The 21,151-nt window shown below is 41.3% G+C and overlaps 1 protein-coding gene across 3 annotated transcripts in view; it reads left to right on the plus strand.

The window, feature by feature from the left end:
- SPON1 (spondin 1) overlaps positions 1–21,151 on the plus strand; it is a 300,022-nt gene that overhangs the window by 99,685 nt on the left and 179,186 nt on the right. For all 3 annotated transcript variants that reach the window (XM_009007713.5, XM_002755075.6, XM_035265886.3), the window contains exon 4: positions 16,091–16,164. In XM_009007713.5, coding sequence (XP_009005961.1) covers positions 16,091–16,164 — 74 coding nt within the window. The remainder of the gene's footprint in view (positions 1–16,090; positions 16,165–21,151) is intronic.

The following is a 21,151-nucleotide window of genomic DNA, read 5'->3' on the forward strand; positions in this document are numbered from 1 at the left end:
AACAGGTGAGGGGAAGCAGAGGAAACAGAGTGTGGGATTGTCCCTAGACCAGAGAAGACAAGGAAGATTAGGGGACCTGCAAGCAGGTAGAGCAGGAAGGACTGTGGTTGGGGCAAAGGTGGGGCCATGCTAAGGAGTAGGTGTTCAATGAATGTTCCTCTTTTTCTATACTTTTCTTCTCTTCCTTATCACTTTCCTTTGCTAAAACTTTCCTTCTTTGAGCATTCAGCTGGATATTGCTCTAATAACAGTAATAATAGCTAAAATACCTGCCCACAATCCTATAATGCAGATACTATTATTTCCTTCACTTTACAGAGAAGAAAATATAAGCACAACTTGCTCAACATCATATAGTTCATAAGTAGCAGAGCTGGGATTTGAACCCTGGACAGTCTAACTCTGTAGCCCAAGCTTTTGATCTGCCACAGTGCAAGAGTGCATCTTTAAAAAGGCTGAATTTTAAGGAGGATTATGTCTTTTATAAAGTATCTTGAGGGCCTCAATAGTTCTCTAACTAGAGGGATAAAAGGAGTGGGAATCTTGCAAGCTGTGTCTATTGGTGCATCTTACCTATTCCAGCCACCTCCCCTCATCCCACTCACAGCCTTTTCATGCCTGCCCTGTCGTCAGTTGTGTGAGACCTGCAATGGTCAGAGACACCTGTAGCCTGGGCTGTGCTAGGTGAGGGTTTTACCCAGAGTGGCTGCAGAGCCAGCGCAGCTCACAGTGGAGTAGGGAAGCAAACCATCAAATCGAAGAAAGATCAGGTCCAAAGGGCCCTCAGTGGGAAAGGCTGTGCCCAGCAAGACACTGGGCGCAAAGTTGGGTCAAGGTGAGCTGTTCAGGATGGAAACTGAATAAGACAAAGTCAATATGTAAAAGATGCAAAAGGCTCTTTTGCATGTGGTCTCAGGCAAGGGGAATGGGAAACATACTTTCCACCACTGTGGACCCCCCCACTACCCCCTCAGGACTCAATTACTTATTGGACAAACATTTAGTGAGCACCTACTATGTGCCAGGCTCGTGCTAAGAATCAGGGAGGAAAGGAGAGAAAACAAGACAGAGACAAGAGGGACTGAAACATGAATATTCATCTGAGAACCTGAAATGCCAAGCTTTCTTTGGAACCAGGCTGCATTTCCATTTTCCCTTTAGCCCCTGGAACAAAGCCAGGAAGTGACAGTTACTGGCTGGGGAAGAGTGTGGGAGGGAGGGAAGAGCAAGTTCCTCCCAGCAGCCGCTGCCACCGTCATTTCTAAAACAGGTCTTTACAAAAAGCCTGGTTATTCCATTATTCCTCCACAGCCAGGAAAAATCCCCTTTTCACACTGGCCAGGTGATCAATACAGATGCTTCTGCTAATTGTGTTTTCAGGAAGATCCTTGACTGGTTCTAAAGATTCTGTTAGGCAAAGGTTGCCCCTTGCATGTGGGTTTTAGGGTCACACAGGTCAGGGTTGGAATCCTGGCTCTACCCAGTCTGAGCCTGTTTTCCTCCTTATAAAATGGGAATCAGGAGCAAAGCATAGGAAGTACCTCTTTACATTTTTAAAAATAATTTAGAGTTTGCAAGCACCTGCACTCTACCCCCCAACTACTCTTGCTTGGTCAACATCATAATTATTGTGAGAAATTGAAGTTCACAAAGGTAATGTGATTTGAATTGGATCACACAGACCCTGAGTGTAAAAGTCAAGATCGAAACCTGGCCTTCACTTTTAGAATAGAAATGATTTGCTGGGCTTTTGTATATTTTCTTTCGTGACAGTCAAAATCTGTCTAATACCAGGGATTAGAATTCAGAAGGTTCAAGTCCTTATGTGTGTATGAATATACATATTATCATCTGTCATTCTGTGTATCTATCATTCTATCCAATTAGTCATCCATCCATCTATCCATTCATCTAATTCTGTTACCCACCATTGGTTGTAAAATTAGATTTTCAGCTTAATCAAATATTTCAGTTAATAGGTCAACCTTTTTAATTACTCTTAATTAATTCTCCATTTTTCTGCATAAAATTAAAATATTAGCATCAAGCCAAACAATGTATCACTTCCAGTAAATCATGAAGGAATAGGATTGCTGATGTTATTCTTTAAAGCGTGCTAATGGTAACAGACTATTTAATGTAGATTATCTACTAGCCCTAAACAGTAATACAGATAGAGGAAAACAAAATTAACTTGATTAAATACACTCAGAGACTATTTAGTCAACAGTCAGATTGCAGAGACTTGCAGCTGCAGCTCCAAAAGCTGGTTCTCTCCTCAGCTGTCACTAATTAATGCGACTTTCCTAATAACAGTTTTCTGATAGCAGACAGGCAGCATCAAATCAAAACAACTTCATTTTATGCTGATGGGCCCTAACCGCTACAACAAGAGCCCAACAGGATGCAGATAGAAAAGTTGCTAACTGCAGGCTTGCATGTGGTCTTCCTCACACACAAGTTGACCATCAGTGCCGGAAGTTTATTGCACAAATACATGGGATGTGGGAATGTGGGGTAGCTTGGCTAGTTACATCATCGCATTAGCATTGGTAGTACTGGGTCACAGTGGGATATGCCACAGCTCTAGGAGAAAAGTGCTCTGGTAATTGGCCATTGCTCTGGACCTAGGCCTGTGTAAGTGACTCATCTTCTCTTAATTTGATGGACACTTATTTTTCCCAAAAGACAGAATTCAAGCAGGCCAGTTCACATTGTTCAATGTTCAGAACGCTTATTCAGCAGGGTCAACAGGAGAGTAACCCCAAAATGGCCAGCATCCCTCAAGTTTAATATGGATGACTTTGGCTCATGTATTAATCCCTAATATAATCAATTACAGTTAATCTGTTTCACCAAAGCACGTAACACAAATCATACACATTTATAGATCAAAAATCCATATGGTTTACATTTCCCAAGAAGGGTACTAGGCACATGGAAGGCCAGGATTTATTACCTTTTGTACTGACAATCCAGTACAATAGCATTGCAAGCTGGGTCAGTCAGTGCCATGTGACCTCTGGCCATAAGGAACTTCTGGTCATCTCTAGGGGAGCTTGAACAGAGAAGAATCCAAATCAGCAGAAGAATGAATTATAGATTTTTGATACTGTCTATGTCAGACCAAAGAAATACTGTACATATTGATGCCTTTGGATGGAGAGGCATTAAATACAGTGCAAAATGTTATTACCAAAAGATTTTTGCCAAATATCCTCCTAGGATAAGAATTCTACTAGTTGATTTTCTTGAAATGCATTTCACTTTGTATTAGAAACATCCATTGCATGGAGACATCCAGAAAGCCAGGTAAATGTACATCTTAACCTGATAGCCCAGACTCATCCGTTTACAAAGAAAACAGAGCAGTGACCAGGGCAAAAACCCTGGAAAAAATTTGGGCTCACCACACTGTGAGGGTCCAGCTTCAGGAATGTCTGTTGTGCTGTACCACGGAAGCGGCAACCATCTGGTTTTGCTCTTGTTCCCTTACAGAGATGAGGAGATAGAGGCTTCCCCCTACTTTCCCTCTTTTGTCTCTCTCTCCTCTGTGACTTCTCCTACCTAACCGTACTTTGTAAAGGTTTTAAGTGTTTTCAGGGGACACATTCTCTGAAGTTCAATGCCCTCATCTCTCCCGGATGCACAACATGAAAATGTACATGTTACATTGTCAACTTTAGGATGTATATTTTTATTTATGTATTGGGTTTTAATTTTTTCCTCGCCAACTTGAAAACAATTTGCAATACCTTGTTTAACATAGAAGCCCCAGAATAATTCCCAAGTCTCCCAACATAAACATGAATGGTTTGCCATTAAAATAAATAAATCGGTCATTTACATTCTGCTCTACATTAAAATGGGATCACATTAATTTCTCTTCCACATTTTTCACTAAGAAAACTAGAGTTCCTGGTTTCCTTCCTTCCTTCCACCCTCCCTCCCTTCCCTTCTCTTCTTTTCCTTCTTCCCTTCTTCCCCTCCTCCCTTCCTCTTTTCTTCCCTTTCTCCCCCTCTTCCTTTCTTGTTGCTGAAAATATTTCTATGATAAAATTTAGGAAACAGGACAGATTGTTGCCCAAATTTTGTAGCTTACATCTGGGCTCATGCTGTTGCCCCAGAACGCTGTGAGGGTCCAAGATGACCGTGGTTTACCTCTAATGAGCTTATGCCACATGAGGATGAGGTCAGATACTACAAGAGGGATGCAGACACTGAAAAGAAGAAACACAGGGCAACTCAGTGGATGAGAAAAGTTGAATGCATTGTGCAATCAGCAAATGTCTTTTTTATAAGAAAGCTCTGTCCTTGGTTTCGCCTCCTGCTGCTGGACATACCATCATCCTGCTGATTCCCAACACTGTGAAGGGATTTTGAGTTCAGCCTCCATGGTTCCTTTTGAGAACAATGGTTGCCATCAGCCAAACTGCCTAGCTTGGTCAAAGCATAGAAGACATAAACAGAACAGCCTTTATGCAGTGGGAACTGTTTCATGACTTAAACCAGTCAGTGCTTGCTGATCATATAGCACTCTGGGTGGCACGGCTAATACAGAGGAGTTTATGCTTCTTGCCAGATTGTGGACATATGGTAGACACTCAAAATTATGTGTTGAATATAAAAGAGTTGAATTATGGGGAAAGTCAGTGTATTGAAAATGCATCACATCAGCACACCTGCAATGTTTCCTGTAGGAAAGCTCAGTGCCAAATGTTAGAGGGTTCACAAGGGAATAACAAGGTTCCTACACTCAAAAGCTCAGAATTCAGGCAGAAATGGAAAATATAAACATGTAATAAATCGAGGGATAATACAAGATATTAAATAAAGTTCAAGCAGACATCAAGAGTCTTGATGCCTGAATCCCAAGTGAACAGTAACAGCAAACTGTGTTCTAGAAATCTGGTGGAGGGACAGGTCACTTCTGATGGTCCTGGTCAATGTGGCTCTGAGGAGGAAGTGAGATGGTCACAGATGATTGGCATCTGATTAGGCAGAGGGGAGGGTAAAAGTCAGGAGGAGACATGTGACACATATCCACAGTAAAGCTGAGTTCAGGTAGTTGGGAAGGGAGGTATCAACCAAAAAAGATGGCTTGCACCCCAGTGTTCAGGATTGTGGATGTTTAGCCAAGGCTTTGGACTATAACCTGTAAGTGAGAGAGGAGCCTTTGCTTAGAGAGGACCTACTATGTGCCAGATCCTGTGATGGGGTGGAGCAGAGATGGGCAGGGGGAGGATGGAATAATTAGGACGTGGTGTCGCTGTTGCTAACAATGTGTGAAAGAAAGTAATAATGAGGAGGTGAAGATTAGTCCCCTGGCAGAGCATAGGTAAATGGGATGGGTTGGCAAGGACAGGAGACCATTAGGAAGTTACTGTAGTAATTAATCAGAAAATCCTTCATTTAATTTTCTGTGTGTCCTTCCTTAGGGTGAGGTAGAGGGGAGTCGGGTGGGTATTAGCAGGCATGAAACTCATGTCTTTTGCTTTAGAGAGTGGCTCATATAGAATCTCCAAAGCAATGCACCTGCTTGCAATTTAGCATATACTTTCCATACAGTTTTTTTAGGGGTTCAAAGTCTCTGGAATCCAGAGGCTAGGGTTCCAGAGGCTTTGAGTTCCTAGCTGAGAACAGTAATCCCCCTCGCCCTCCACACCTCCAACCCCACCTAAAGGAACAAGCATCTTCCAACAGCCAGTTCCACTGTTCTACAGGACACTCCTGTTTCCATAGCAGAAAACCTGGGTGAGAGGAAACAGAAAGAAGGACAGGTGGTCTACACTCAAGGACTTTGTTCTAGCACCTGGATTCTTTCCTTACACCTGAGAGGGCAGTGTTCTAGCAGCCAGCTCCGGTTTACAGGAACCCACAGAAGCAGGAGAAGGCTGAAGCCAAGGCAAAGTGGGACGAATGCAGAGAGTAATGACTTGCATGAACCCAGCCGAGAGGGAGCTTGCAATGTGGCAGCATTTCCTCTTCCTTAGAGGCTGGGGCGATTATGTGATTACACCCACGCCCTGCCTCGGAGCAGCAAGGACTCTGCACAGAACACCGGAGAAAGCCGAGAGCAACACTTCACTTTCTATTTCTTGTTTTCCAGCTGAGACAGGTTCTATTTTGGATCAGAGCATAGTCTGGAGAGAAAGTAGTTGAAGCCTTGGGTGCTTGGAATAAAAATTTGACCTTAATCTTTTAGGAAAAAAGCGTATATCTTAGTTGGATATTTTATTAAATGGAATGACATTCATGCCATTCTGAATATCTGCTCTCATATATTTCAGACCTAATGGTGGTTCTTAAGCTTTTTGGGGTCAGGAACCCCTTTAAAAAGCAGATGAAAGCTATGCATTCTTACTCAGAAAAATGCACTTGTGCACATCAGACAAAATTTCGTCATCCTGAAACCTGTCTACAAACCCTATGTTAAGAATCCCAGGTTTGATAAGCCTTGGTCAGATCCTCTGTTAGGTCCCAGGAATGCAATGATGAATAAGACACAGTCCCTAGACCCAAGGGCCTCTGAGTTTAAGGAAGCATTTATAGATGTGAAGAAGTTGGCAGGGAGAGCCAGGCAGGCCACCGACCAGCAAGTGAACTGTAAGAGGCATTAATAATCACCAATTAAACAATGTCATAGAGACGGTGAGCCTGCCAGATGTCCCTTAACTAGTAATACCCCAGGTACCACTAATCAACTGCAAAATGCTAAGTAATGTGCTTGGGCTGATTGAAAAATAAAAGCAATTCTTCAGTAACATCAAAACCCTTGTTCATGTGTTACTAAAAGAAAAAAGTTTTTTGGCTTAGGGATGTATGTGAGATACTGCCTTCACCCCAGGCTCGACGATTAGACAGATATCTCTTTGCGGGTTAATAAATGCCATGGATAATTTAAACCACAGAAAGGAAACCATTAAGGGTCAAAATATGATGGAAAAAAATGGATAGTTTGGTTTAAAACAATTACAGAAAATGAGAAATACTCCTGTTGACTACCTAGAATTCCCTCCTGTTAGAGCTTCCACAACCCGGACTACTTCCTGCAGCCTATTTATTTCATTCATGTGAGTTGAAGAGTTTTCCAACAGCTGACCAATTTCCAGCTGGTTATCCAGCAGGTACCCTTAAGGATGTCTACTGTTTCTTCTGCTTCACCTTACAGGCATGTGAAAACTTCCTCCAGAGAAAAAAGAGTATTTCCCTTGCTTGTGTTTTGCTGTCAAGCTCCTACCCACAGCCCTACCCCGCCTTTCCCTTACAGCCACATCTCTGGGGTGTAAACTTGAAGGCCTGACCCAGCACAAGACAGCAGGGCCCTTCTGGTTCCCAAATCCAAGGCATTCTTATAGGGCCTTGTTCACAGCTATCCCACTTCTCAGAGTCTCTTCTGATCAAGAGCATTCCTGTCCTTTACTCCCACCAAATACCTTCAGTCTGGGAGTGATAGCTCACGCCTGTAATCCCAGCACTTTGGGAGGCCCTAGGCAGAAGGATCACTTGCTAGGAATTCGAGACCAGCCTGGACAGCATAGCAAGACCCCATCTCTACAAAAAATGTAAAAAGCAGCCAAGCATAGTGGCAGGCACCAGTTGTCCCAGCTACTCAGGAAGCTGAGGCAGGAGGATCACTTGAGTCCAGGAGATTGAGGCTGCAGTAAGCTATGTTCATGCCACTGCATTCCAGCCTAGGTGACAGAGTGAGACTGTCTCAAAAAACAAAAACAACAAAAGACCTTCAGTGGCTCCCCAGTGGTGCACACTTGTGGCCTACAGAGCCAGACAGAGCCTGGCTCATCCTTTCCTCTGAACTGCCCTCCCTATATCCCATCATGCCTCTTTCCATCAGTTAGGCATGCATTTCAGAGCAGAGCATTCATTAGAAAACTTGGCTGATGATGGCTTCAACGACTAGAGGTTTATTTTTCTCATACTACAAGAAGCCCCAGGTAACTGCTGGTATTCTTTCAGCAGCTAAATGATGTCAGGGCCAGTGTTTCTGTGAGTCTTCTCAGCCTTTCTTCATGGTAGCAAAATGGCTGCCTCATTCCACACATTTTATTTATAAGGGAAAGGCCATGGTGGGTCATTTATTTTTCTTATCTGGAAAGCAAAACCTCCTCAGAAGAACTTCCTTCCATCTTGCAAACTTCCCGTTATGTTATTGAGGCCACATGTGGGTCACATATCCCCCCCACCAGCAGCAAGGAAGCCTGCAAAAGCAGGAACAGCACAATCATGACTGGCATGCCTGATATTACCCCCAAAAAACGACAGCTCTGCAAGTGAGGACGATGGAGGGAATGGATGCTGGGTAGACGCCAGGACTTGCTGTGCAGTGTTCTGATTCAACAGATATGTCACTTTCCTGTCAGGCTGGCAGCTATTTGGTATCATACAAATGATAGCTTATTCATCTTTGCATCTCCAGGTCCTAACACAACTTTGTGGCACTTACTCTGTTAGACAAACTCATGAGTAAATGAATATCTGTCTGGTTTTAATCCCTCTCACATCTAAATTAGTTATTTTAAAACACAATCCAGTGTAATTATTTTGTTTTTTAAATCTCTTTTATGGTATGAAAATCAATTCTTCATTAGTTTTCCACTGGATTTGGGAAGAAGGGTAAATTTTAAAGTGCTAGAGTGATGGTATTAACGAGATATGTGACAAAAATGAGATCTGAAGTTGAACAATATGAGAGAAGATGGGATCATGGTAAGCTTGTTATCCCTATATAAGTCTAAATTTCAAAGAGGAGAAATAAACTGAGCATTAAAACCATCTTTTCTCTTGTTTTTATTAAAATCAGAACCAGGGCTTTGTAGGTGTAACTTTGTTCAATGTGAATCAAGAGCTTGAAAAATCCAGTGACCATACGAGGTTGGGAATGGATTGTAGTGTTATTAAGAGCCTAACCAACCTCTTAGCCAGATTCTGGTAATAACCTAAGCTGCACGTGGGTGTGCAGCACTGTGTGGAGCTGATACCCCTGATTCAGGTCGAGATGTCTGCTCAGAGCAGAGGATGTTGTTTCCAAGGGCCATAGATGGTGGGCCGGCCAAGGGTCTCTTTTTGATGTGCAGCTCTACTGTAAAGTTCCTGTCCCTGGTTTTACAGATTTACTCTGTAGGACTCCAAGCAGATCTCTGTGCCATTTTTCCAATAAGTTACACCTGATCAACCTCATTTCTACCAACACGTCCCCCAACTCCACCTCTATCTCCACATCATCCCAGCCAGAAATGGCCGCCCTCCTTTGAGTTACCATAGCACTTGTAGATGACTCTTTGATTGGGATTTTAACAGATTTGTGTTCTGAGAGTCACTGGGGTATGTTCTGTCATAGAAAGTGTCGGAGTTTCTTTTGAATGGCATAATCTGGCTTTCATTATCCTCATTACACCATTTTGTACCCAGACTCAAGCCCAGTGAATTATATCAATGTCAGTATCATGGTTGTACAATTATACTAAGTTTTGCAAAGTGTCACCATTGGAAGAAACCAGGCAGAGTACAATCTCTTTGTATTTTGTACAACTATATATGAATCTATAATATCTCAATAAAAATTTTAAAAATAAAAAAATCTTTCTTATCCCCATCTTTTGCATCAATCCTAGCATTGCTATTTCTCCCTCTAGTCATTGGCGTTCGTACCTAGGGAGTCAGTTCACTTACCTCCCTCCATCTCAGTTTTCTCACCTGTAAAACGGGGATAATAGTAGTGCCTTCCTCTTGGGGTTGTTGGGGGGATTAAATGTTGTGTTAATATTTGTGAAGCAGATAGGAAAGTGTCTTGTTAGACACTGTTAAATAAACAATAAATAGAATATCTTATGTTCAACTTTCTCTTTCTGCCCTATATCCAACAAGTTACTAAGTCCTGATGAATTTTCCTAGACTGTGTCGCATAGAGTCTCTATTTTCCTTGCTCTTCTCTCAGTTCAGACCTTCAGAGCCGCCATCATCTCCTCCTCTGAAGCCTTGCCATTGTGAAGTTAGTCACTTCACCTCTGCCTCCCATGGTTCCTCCATTATCATGTTCCACATTGAGTTCCAGTTTCCTTTTTCTGTTTCTCTCTTTTCACCCACTGGAATAGGAGCTCCTTACTGGAAGGCATCATTTCTTACTTCTCTTTGAAGTTTCAGCTCCTAATAACATAGTGCCTGGCACAAAATGAGTGCTCGGGATATGTTTTATGAGTGAATGATAATTAATCAGGAATAATCTCATGGCAGCTACTGGAATTGCTTTTTTGCCGTCATGGTAGATGACCTCTGAGTCTATAGCTTTGTGACTTCGAGCAGAGATTGCAGCCTTACCCTTGAATACTCATGGGGTTCTTAAAAGTCTTGTAGATAGAGTCCTGCAGATAAGTGTTCACTTCTCTTCTTCCATGGGCACACTGTCATGGGCTTCCAGGATACTTGTTAACTCTTGGACTTATCTCCATTTCTTGAGACCCATCTAAAGCCATATACAAGATTGGTGAGTGTGCATCCTGGCATGCACATAGCCTTTGGATAAATGTGCAGCCATGCTGGTGGATCACGAGGTCAACAGATCGAGACCAGCCTGGTCAACATGGTGAAACCCCGTCTCTACTAAAAATACAAAAGAAAATTAGCTGGGCATGGTGGCGCATGCCTGTATCCCAGCTACTCAGGAGGCTGAGGCAGGAGAATTGCCTGAACCCAGGAGGCGGAGGTTGCGGTGAGCCGAGATGGCGCCGTTGCACTCCAGCCTGGGTAACAAGAGCAAAACTCCGTCTCAAAAAAAAAAAAAAATGTGCAGCCATGGTTCAGTTAGCCCCCGGCATCCTTGTGAAGTAAAATAAGGAAGACAGCCTCAGCATCTGATATTATCATTGCAATAACTTCAATATTTGATTCCTGGGTCATCCCACAGTTAATTTTTTCATTGGTGAATGAGAATAAATGTTACTGGTTATAAACTGGACCAACTCCATGGAAAACGTTACTGAGATCATAGAGAAATTTTATATAAAGTATTTCAAGAAATGTTCAGTAAAAAAGATTTTACTGGAATTGGGAAGAAGGCTGGCAAAAATAGTCTAGAGACCACAAACCCAACCTTCATTTTGGCAATTTATTGTCTCTGTCTGAAGCAGCCAACCAAGGTAATACCCTCACTCCTCCTTCCACAGCAAAGAAACAGACCTGACATCAATCATAATAATAGCTACTGTTTATTAAGTACTTATTATGTGCCAGGTACTTTGTTAGGCATTGGTGACTTAACGGCAGCAATAATAATGACCACCACATATGGATATTTACTGTGTACAACAAGTGCAATAGGAACTTACATGAGTTGTCTCTACATGGCAGTGACTCATTCCCTGAGGATCCGGTTATATTTTTTTAAATCATTTCATGACTTGATCTCTCCCAAGTACTTCAGTTGCTAAGACGTCTCTCTCCCTGGGAATAGGGATCCCAGTCCCTTTTAGCACTAGACAGCAAACCCACAACTTACCAACCTCTAACTTCACTCCAACAGGCAAATTCCCCAGGAAAATGAACAGTAAATGAAGAAACCCTCCGGACAGAAAAGGGCTGAGCCCCTAAGAGAGTCAGATGGCATTTTTGGAAATGTTCACTTCAGGTTGAAAAGAAAACTCTTGAAATGATTAGTGAGTTATTTAGAACCTCAATATTCTAAAGTTTGAGAAGCTAACATACTGAGAAATTTAATTTAGATTTCCTTAACATGCTCTCTCATGATAAGAGAGCATTCAGTATATAAATGCTATGCAACAGTACTGACAAATTGCAACACAGAATGGGAGAAATTTGTCATTTTGAAATGCTAAGGGAGTTCTTACTAACAGCTTTCTCATCTCGTAAAGCTATTATTTTTCTGAATGATAATATGATTTATAAACCTCAGCTGAGTTTTATAGTTTTGATGGGAACAGACTCAAAGTAAAATGCATTTTCTCAGAATATAAAATTCTCTCAGGAGTTGACCAAATGAGGAATAAAAAGAAACTTCTGCAACCAAGCGTAGCAAAGTCTTGGTCTCTGCTAGCATCTCTGTAGGTGAAAGCTGGTCTTCCTTGGAGTTCTGGGCCGGGTTAGACTCTCATTCTCACTCTGCACACTTTCGCTGGGTGACATCACCCCCTCCAAGTGCTTCGACTCTTACCCAGGCCAGCAACTCCCACATCCACACTCCCATTCCCTTACAGCTCTGCACAGTTACAATGCCCTATGTCTAACTACCCACTAGACTGACCACCATCACATCCTAAGCCACAGTAACCTCAGATTCTCTCCTATCCCCAAACCCTGCTTTTTCTCCTAGACCATTAGTAGGAGAATGATACTAACATTTAGAGAAATAAGTAAGGTACGAATCTTGGAATCTAGCACAGGTGAGTAGGCAGTAAAGTGAATAGGCAGTAACAGTACTCTTAGGGAGGATAAATGAAATTCAAACATAATCTAACTTTTTTTTTTTTTTGAGACAGAGTCTCCCTCTGTCATCCAAGCTGGAGTACAGTGGCATGATCTTGGCTTACTGCAACCTCCTCCTCCTGAGTTCAAGCGATTCTCCTGCCTCAGACTCTCAAGTAGCTGGGATTACAGGCATGGGCCACCTCACCTGGCTAATTTTTCTGTTTTTAGTAGAGATGGTGTTTCGCCATCTTAGCCAGGCTGGTCTCGAACTCCTGACCTCAAGTGATCCACCCACTTTGGCCTCCCAAAGTGCTGGGATTACCAGTTTGAGCCACAGCACCTGGCCCCATAATCTAACATTTTGCTGCAGAATATTGATATGTTTGATTATAGGGGTATTAATGGTATATGTATCTTCTTTCTGATATCTAAAAATTTCTGAATTCAAAAACACATCCAGACCAAGGATTTTGGATGAAAAATTTGCAGACCTGTCATATATAAAGCATAAGTTACATAAGGTAATAATATACATAAAATGCCTCCTTAGTGCAGACTAGCATTTAGTAAGGGCTCAGAAATGACAACAATTATTAAAAAGAGGAAATGGGCTGCCTTAGACTTTATAGAACATTGAGGAAGCTGAGACATCATATAGGAAATACATGTTTTCCATCTCTAGTCCCCCCAAATTTTTATAATCATATATTTCAAAAATTGGAGGGCAATTACTTTTCTATGCATAATCATGCTTTGAAATTACAGGCTTTGCCATTACCCTCCTTTTACAGTAGGAGGAAGAAGATTAAGAGTATTTATTACAGAGGCAAGGAAAGGCCGGCATGGTGATTCTGGGAGAGGAAGCAGCAGAAGCAAAGGCCTGGTCGAATGGAAGAGGTGTTCACACAAAGAGAATAAACATTCAAAGTCTGCAACCCAGGAAGCTTGGCACAAAGTGATGACAGCTGAAGGCGGAACATCTTTGGGGAAAATTATAAAGAGCCTTGAATGTGATAAGTTTGTATTTTATCAACTGATTTTCAGATGTTTTTAGCAAGAGAGCTTTACGGAATCAAAACTTGATTTTGACGGGAGCTCCGTCCACTGCAGCCACATACCAACTGGTTTCTACTGTGTTTCAAGTGCTCCTTTAAAAGAGCAGATCTTATCATCTCAGTCCTCCAGGCACACTCTTCAAAGATATCTCATTAAAGTTGGAGTGAAATGCCATCTCCCTGTAGGCTCTGGGTAATGTGGCCCTATCCACCTTCCCAGCTCATCTCATACAGTTTGAGTATTCCTTATCTGAAGTGCTTGAGACCAAAAAAGTTTTGGATTTGTGATTTTTTTCCAGATTTTGGAATATTCACATATACACAATGAGATAGCTTGGGATGGGACCCAAGTCTAAACACAAAATTCATGTACGTTCAAACACATACATGAATAGGCATATATAGCCTGAAGGTAATGTTATACCTTCTTCTTAATAATTTTGTGCATAAAACAAGTTTGTGTTTTACACAAACATTGAGCCATCAGAAGGCAAAGGTGTCACCACTGTAGCCTGCCACTTGGACAGTTTGTGGTTGTTTGGCATCACCATCGTTCCTAACCCTAAATTTATGTGCTATCAACACACGTTTTAATATGACCTGATACATGAGGTCAGGCATGGAATTTTTCACTGTAGTGTCATGCCAGAAAGTTTTGGATTTTGGAGCATTTCAGATTTTGGGTTTTCAGATTAGGCATGTATAACCTGTACTACCTCCCTGACTTACCACTCGTAGGTCCTCTCATAAGTCCATGTCCCTCCCCTCCTGAAGAACTTTATAAGGGATGCCCTCTCTCTGACTCCTCCCTTCCACTTGCCTAGTTAGCTCTTAGTTTGCTCTTTCAAACCACAGCTCTGTCACCCTTTTTCAGGGGAGGGTTTCCCAGCATGGTCAGGACACTCTATTCTATGCTCTTCTGCACTCTGTGGACTTTAATCAAGGTTGTTTTAAATGATCAGCTGTAGGTTTGGTTGTTTGATACTTTCTCCTTCTATGCTGTAAACTTTGAGAATGCGAAGTATGGCTCCATCTGGCTTGTTTATGACGGCACCCTGGTACCTCCCTCAGGCCCCTAAGCAGACCACCGTTTGTTGAAAATACACCAGTAAATATAACAGGAAGACAAATTGGGAAGGAGGCTGTTGTGGTTGAAATTAGGATGGAGCCTTTGGTTGAAGCAGGAATGTGGGGCCTGGGGTACTTCCCACCAAGCCTGCCCCTTCCCCTCCACGGGGTCCTGGAGGCACAGAGTAGAAAACACTGAAAAGCACTGTTGGAGATGATGGGATGCCCTGACTAACGAAAGGCTTTGTTTTTTGGCTTTGGGGTGGGGAAAACTGTTTTTCTCTTGGCCTGAGGAAACTTTCTTTTGCATCGTGGTCAAAAGAATGATCAAAGTAGCTTCGTGTAGACAGAAAGCATATTTCATTCATTTATTTCAACATCTTGTCTCTCTTGGTTAAGGAATGACTGTAAAAGACATTGTAAGCTAGTCAGAATTGTATTCTTCTGTGCAAGACTGGATATAGAGTAGACGTTTCTTTGGAAAGTCATCCTGGCCTAGGTCCAGACCATCAGGAAGATTGCCTCCATCTCTGTGGATGCATGCACACATGGCCCCATTCCTGGGTCTGGGATCATGTGAGACAGTGCAGGTCATGTGACTCTAACACTCCTTCAGTGTAGTCAGCTATAACAGAGTCAAGGGATCCCTATGTCTGTTAAATAGGGTGAATGGAAGTGAAAGTTACCTTTTGACTGAGTAGCATTGCTGAAGAATATCAATAGAAGTGGCCCAAGATCCTTTTGCATTTTCTCAGTTTTAAATGTTGAAAACCTTCAAATTACTGGAACTCTGGGTTTCAGGATTCAATCCCTTCAAGGCCAGCTGAAAATAAATAACAGAGTGGGTCAAAATAAAAGAAGCATGTCAGTGCAATCCCAGATTAAAGCACAAATATGTGCTGGCCAAAAGTAAGTCATTTTTCAACCTCAAAATATTTTTTCCAAATTCTAAGATCCTGCATTTGACATGTTTAAGAGGGAGATATAACAGCTGAAGTTGTCTTTGTTCAGAATGTAGGAGACAGTTTTGTCTAGACTTTCAAGAAAGATATAGAATGACATTTTCAGAACAAATCAAAACGTATTTTTAAATTCCTTTTCCCCCTTCACAAAGAGGATTTGACATGCTTCTGTGATTTCAATTTGGTTGATCTATAAATGGCCTCAATAGTTTAACATGAAAAGCAGAGTAAAATGAACCATTGAGAAAAGTTATTAAAATACTGTTAGTTCACTTTCTTACCTTCACAGTAATCTTACCACCGAAAACAATTTAGTAACTAACATTAAATGGAGTGGTTTCTAGATAGGCGTTAACTCTTGACATACATTTTCCAACTTAGTTCTCACCACAATCCATAAAGCAGGTATTGCTATTATGTTAATTTTTTTACAAAGAAACTGAGACACAGGGGGTTGGGATGATTCACTCACACCCGTAAAGCCAAGCAGGGACCAGGTCTGACTGATCCCCCAAACCTACCTTCCTGTCCTCCTCACCACTGTGCTTGGGTCTTCTTTCTCCACAGGGCCAGCATCGTACAAAAACGCATTATTTACTTTCAAGATGAGGGCTCTCTGACCAAGAAACTTTGTGAACAAGGTAAGATGCTGGTGGGGCGGGGCGGCGGGGGTGGGGGAAGGGGCAGATACATGGAAGGCAGCTTCTCCTGCACAAGCCTCCTGCTGCAGAAGGCCACTGGGCTTCATGAGTTTCTCTGGGTTCTTGCTTTCTCACGTAGCACTGATTTTTAATCTGGCTGTGTGCTGTTGATAATTGGATCCACCTTAAGCTCTAATTACTCAGCTTGATTCCCTGGGTAGGAGATAATGTACCTTATATTGGTGTCGTCTTCTTATTTTTGTGAAACAGTGATTATTCTGAAGAGGTTCCTTGGAATAATTCACAGGACTTAATTAAGGAATGTACAATTGTGTACCTTTAAAAAGTCTATAATGGTTCTTTGGAAAAAGTCCCCAGCAGGACCTTGTGTGGCACCCAGATAGTATGGGGGGATTTTCTCCAGAGAAGACCAGCAGGGGATGGGGATGCCAAGGGGGTAATGACCTTGTGAGATCACCACATTCAAGGATCTAGTCCTTTTATTTGCAAGTTCATCAACCCCCCTCCTTAGGTTGAAGGTATTCTAACGAAGCACATAGAGACTAACAGGCTGGGGAGGATAAAGCAGAGGCCTGAGTTTTAACCAGGCCCAGGTTTGAATCTGCCTCTGCCCTTTCTAGTTTATGTGACTTAAACAGATAAAATAGTTTGGTACCTCATTGACACATAGTAAATGTTATCTATAGAATAGATAGCTCTTGTTATCTATATCTGAAAGCTTATTCATTAATCTGTAAAAAAAGAATTCAGACCTTAAACATCTGAATGTTTTTAGAAGTTACTAGATAACTAAATAAAAATATTCATATTTATGCAGCATAACTATCTCATTTCTATTTATTTTTGCAGAATTTTTATTTGCATTTAGAACAATTAGTCTTTTGAGAAGAAATAATCCTCTCCAACTACAGCAAATTATAAGCTATTAAGAAAAAGAAAGGTTGATAAAGGTCTTCTGGGAAAACAATAATAATAGCTAATAATTTTTTAGTGCTTTGCTACATGCCAAGAACTATTCAGAGCACTTTATATATATTAATTTTGTAATCTGCATAACAGCCCTATATGGAAAAGATTATTATTTTTATTTTATAGATGAGGAGCCTGACACAAAAAATTTAAATAGCTTTCTCAGCATCATAGAGCTAGTGGTGGAAGTCAGGGTTTGAAGTTAGGAGCCAGTGCCCTTAACCATTGCTTTCTATCAAAACAACTTCTTCCAGTTCAATAGTTCTTATCATTGCCTTTGACAGATCAATGCATTGGTCCCCTGTAGATGAGCTGAGCAGAAACTAGGTCCCCTGCTTGGGATTGCTTGGAGAACATGGCAATAGCAAAGAAGAGAGAGTCGCATGCCTTGCATTAGAGTCATACCTCCCAGAGGGGCTGGAGAGCTGGAATTTGCAGTCCAGAGAACCCATCATTAGCTTCCAGAAGGGCACCACCACATGTGGCTTCTGAGGCTTTTCTTTTTTTGTGTTCAGCTGCCTGCAAGTTCACTCAACCTTTCTCTAAATGAAGTATCTCCACTTATTAAGCTCTTGGCTCCTCAGTGACAGTCCCATCCCTGCTATAGTTCCATGTGATGAGATCTAGGTGCTGTCGTGGAGCTGTAGGTGTTTTGGATCACATATTTAGAAGACACCTCTAGGTTTTCTCCCACAGGCATTGTGGTATGTATGATTTTGTTAGTTCGACTGTCAGGGGACAGCCTTATTTCCAGGAGCTGAGGGTTCTTAGGAGACACTTCCTGACACACCCATGTTCTGACAGCAATCATTAACTAATGTACACTTCCCAAAGTCTCAATTCTTGTATGACGCCTTATCTGAGCTATGAATATGCTAAAATAATCTAGATACTGTGTCAATAAAGTGACATGGCAAATCTCTATTTAGCTCTCACTTGTGAGACAGAGATCCTATCAAATAACTAATCATGCATCTGTATGCAAAGACCACTTGTCAATGACAACTTAATGGACAAAAAAAAAAAAAAGCCTAGCAGGACCTGGGCTGTAGGATGATTAGGTGTCCTTGTAGATGCTCCCCAGAAATGACAGACCCATGAGGAAATTCATCAGTTAGCAAAGGGAATCAGGAAGCACGTTAAGAAAATGTAAATGTAAAACCAAGGGACTTTTTAAATGTGTATGCTCAGTTATCGCTAGCTCTTTCATTAAGGTCTCTATATTCTTTGCTTCCTTGTTGAGTCCAATCAAATCTATCAAGGAAGGGGAGAGAAAAACTTGTATTTATTATTTTCCCCTAATTTAAGTCATTAGGGAAAAAATTAAGAGCTGCACAGATTAAAAGCAAAGGCAATCAATACTTTTAAAAAGCAAGTTAAACAATAAATTGCTTCCAATTAAGAACAGAGAAATAAAATATTCAAAAAAGTGGCCTATAACAAACATATGCATACACATACTTTATTTTTTGTTTTTTAATTTTTTTGAGACAGAGTTTTACTCTGTCACCCCAGCTGGAGTGCAGTGGCATGACCTCAGCTCCCTGCAACCTCCACCTCTCAGATCAAGCGATTCTCCTGCTTCAGCCTCCCAAGTAGTTGGGATTACAGGCACATGCCACCATGCCGGGCTAATTTTTGTATTTTTAGTAGAGATGGGGTTTCATCTCTACTAAAGATGGAAAGGTCTCTGTCTCACAAATAAGAACTAAATAGAGAGTTGCCATGTTGGCCAGGCTGATCTGGAGCTTCTGATCTCAAGTGATTCACCAACCTCTGCCTCCCCAAGTGCTGGGATTACAGGCATGAGCCACCATGCCCAGCCCTGCATACACATACTTTAGTACCATGTCACTAACAAAGGAAAGAGACACAAAGAAGGAAAATGAAGGGAAACAGAGGGAAAGGAGGAATATATCAATAGAAAAGAAATAATGAGAAAAAAAAGAAAAAGGCAAGAGGAAGAATACAGAAAGAGAGTTGCAAAAGGAAGCCTGTTTAGAGTCAAAATGGGGTAGAGGGCAGCTCTGGAAATGCTCCATAGCCTGAAATTACTCATGATTGGTAGGCCCTGCTGCGGTTAGGAGTTAAGTGGACGATTCTTATCACTGCCCTCTGAAAGCCTGATTCGTTTTCAATAGGTTTTCCTCAGTAGGAAAACAGTATGTCTGTTTTTATTTTCAAGCTTAAAAATTTATTTTTCAAATGGAAGCTTATTTTCCTTAGAAAATCCAAAAGGTTTATTATAAGTGCATTCCTTTGAACCCTCCGGATATAAAGTTTACCACTTCTATCTGAAAGTCCTTTTGATAAGGCAAAGCTACTAGTTGGCCTCTTTTGGTTTTTGTAAAGACTATTGCTGCCTCATTTAATAGCCCCTAGTAGTTACAATTGAAACCTCAGCATGTATCTCTGATTTAGAAATCCTAGAAGTATGTAGGGAGCCTTTTTTTTTTTTAGACAGAGTCTCATTCAGGTGCCAGCCTGAAGTGCAGTGGTGTGCTCTCTGCTCACTGCAAATTCCGTTTCCCGGGTTCAAGCAATTTTCTTGCCTCAGCCTCCTGAGTAGCTAACCACCACACCCAGCTAATTTTTGTATTTTAGAAGAGACTGGGTTTCACTATGTTGGCCAGGATGTTCTTGATCTCTTGACCTCGTGATCTGCCCACCTCGGCCTCCCAAAGTGCTGGGACTACAGGTGTGAGCCACCGCGCCTGGCCTGGGAGCCAGTTTTTTAATGCATCTTTCTTCATTTGAAAAAAGCAACACAGAAACAATAAAAACATTTTCTTTCATTGCTATCTATGGAGACCTATCCAGTGGAGGTCTTTCCTGGAGTAATGTAGCACAGAGATTAAGGATGTGAGCTCTCGACCCAAAAAGACCTGGCCTCCAGTTCTGCCAGTCCTATTTACTAACCCTGTGACCTTGAGCAGGTTACCTAATGTGCCTCAATTTACTGATCTGTAAAGTGGGGATAGCAAATGAGACAATATATGGAAAGAAATCAATGCATAAAAGGACTCAGTATTTTGTATTTATTATTATGATGTCTCATCCTTTTGTCTATACCCTACAACCTAGAATTCACTTTTATCCATCATGGATTTTATATATTTAAACTAAATCAACCCAATAAATTCCAAAAGGAAGTCTTATAAAATGCTCTTCCTAACACTCACAATGATTTTAATATTCTTTGTTACTGCTCTTTGTATAATATTTAAGAATAAATGTTCAACTGCAAAGAAAAGACCATTTATGTTAATACTACTAGAGGAACTAAAAAAAAAAGCAATTGAAGCAAGTTGCATCCGTAGTCATTGTTTTCATCTTGCAGGAAGCAGAACATACTAAAAGCAGCAATGTGCAGCTAGAGATGTGGGTTTGACAATCGGAAATACTGAATTTATTCATGTAATCTCTCCTTCCCCACTTATCAGCTATTCACAGTTAAAAATGAGGGCCAAGAGGGAATCTTAAGTTTTTCCTGGCTGCATCTATACCCAGAAGTACAGTAAACCTGAGCTTATGAACACATTTCTGTCCCCCACCCCTTCCAGTGAAGTCTCTGAAAGCGCGATAAGAAGTGACGTGATTATATATGCATGCCTTTTTTTTTTTCATTTCAGTAGTTCTTTATGTCTCTCCATTTATTTTCACTGTTCTACTTCAAAGTCATTCCTTCTGGTCCTGTCATTTTGGTCCCAGAGAATATTTCCTAGAGAAAACACACACATGTATTCCTCTTAAAATTTGTTAGAGAAATCCTGTTGTGGGAGGGGAGGTGAAGGAGACTAGGATCCAGAAAGAATGATCGAGTAATTTCTACCCCTGATTTTTCAACAGAGCCCCCATCTTAAATATTCTCAGATAACCTATTGGTTGTTGTTCCCACAGATCTTGCCAAGTTATTAGAGGCAAAGATCTGAATTTTTTTTTTCAAAAGATTACCATACTTAGAGGCATACAAAATCCTTTATTGCCAAAGTACTGA

This window comes from Callithrix jacchus, chromosome 10 (genome assembly GCF_049354715.1).
Source record: "Callithrix jacchus isolate 240 chromosome 10, calJac240_pri, whole genome shotgun sequence".
Taxonomy (NCBI): Eukaryota; Metazoa; Chordata; class Mammalia; order Primates; family Cebidae; genus Callithrix; species Callithrix jacchus.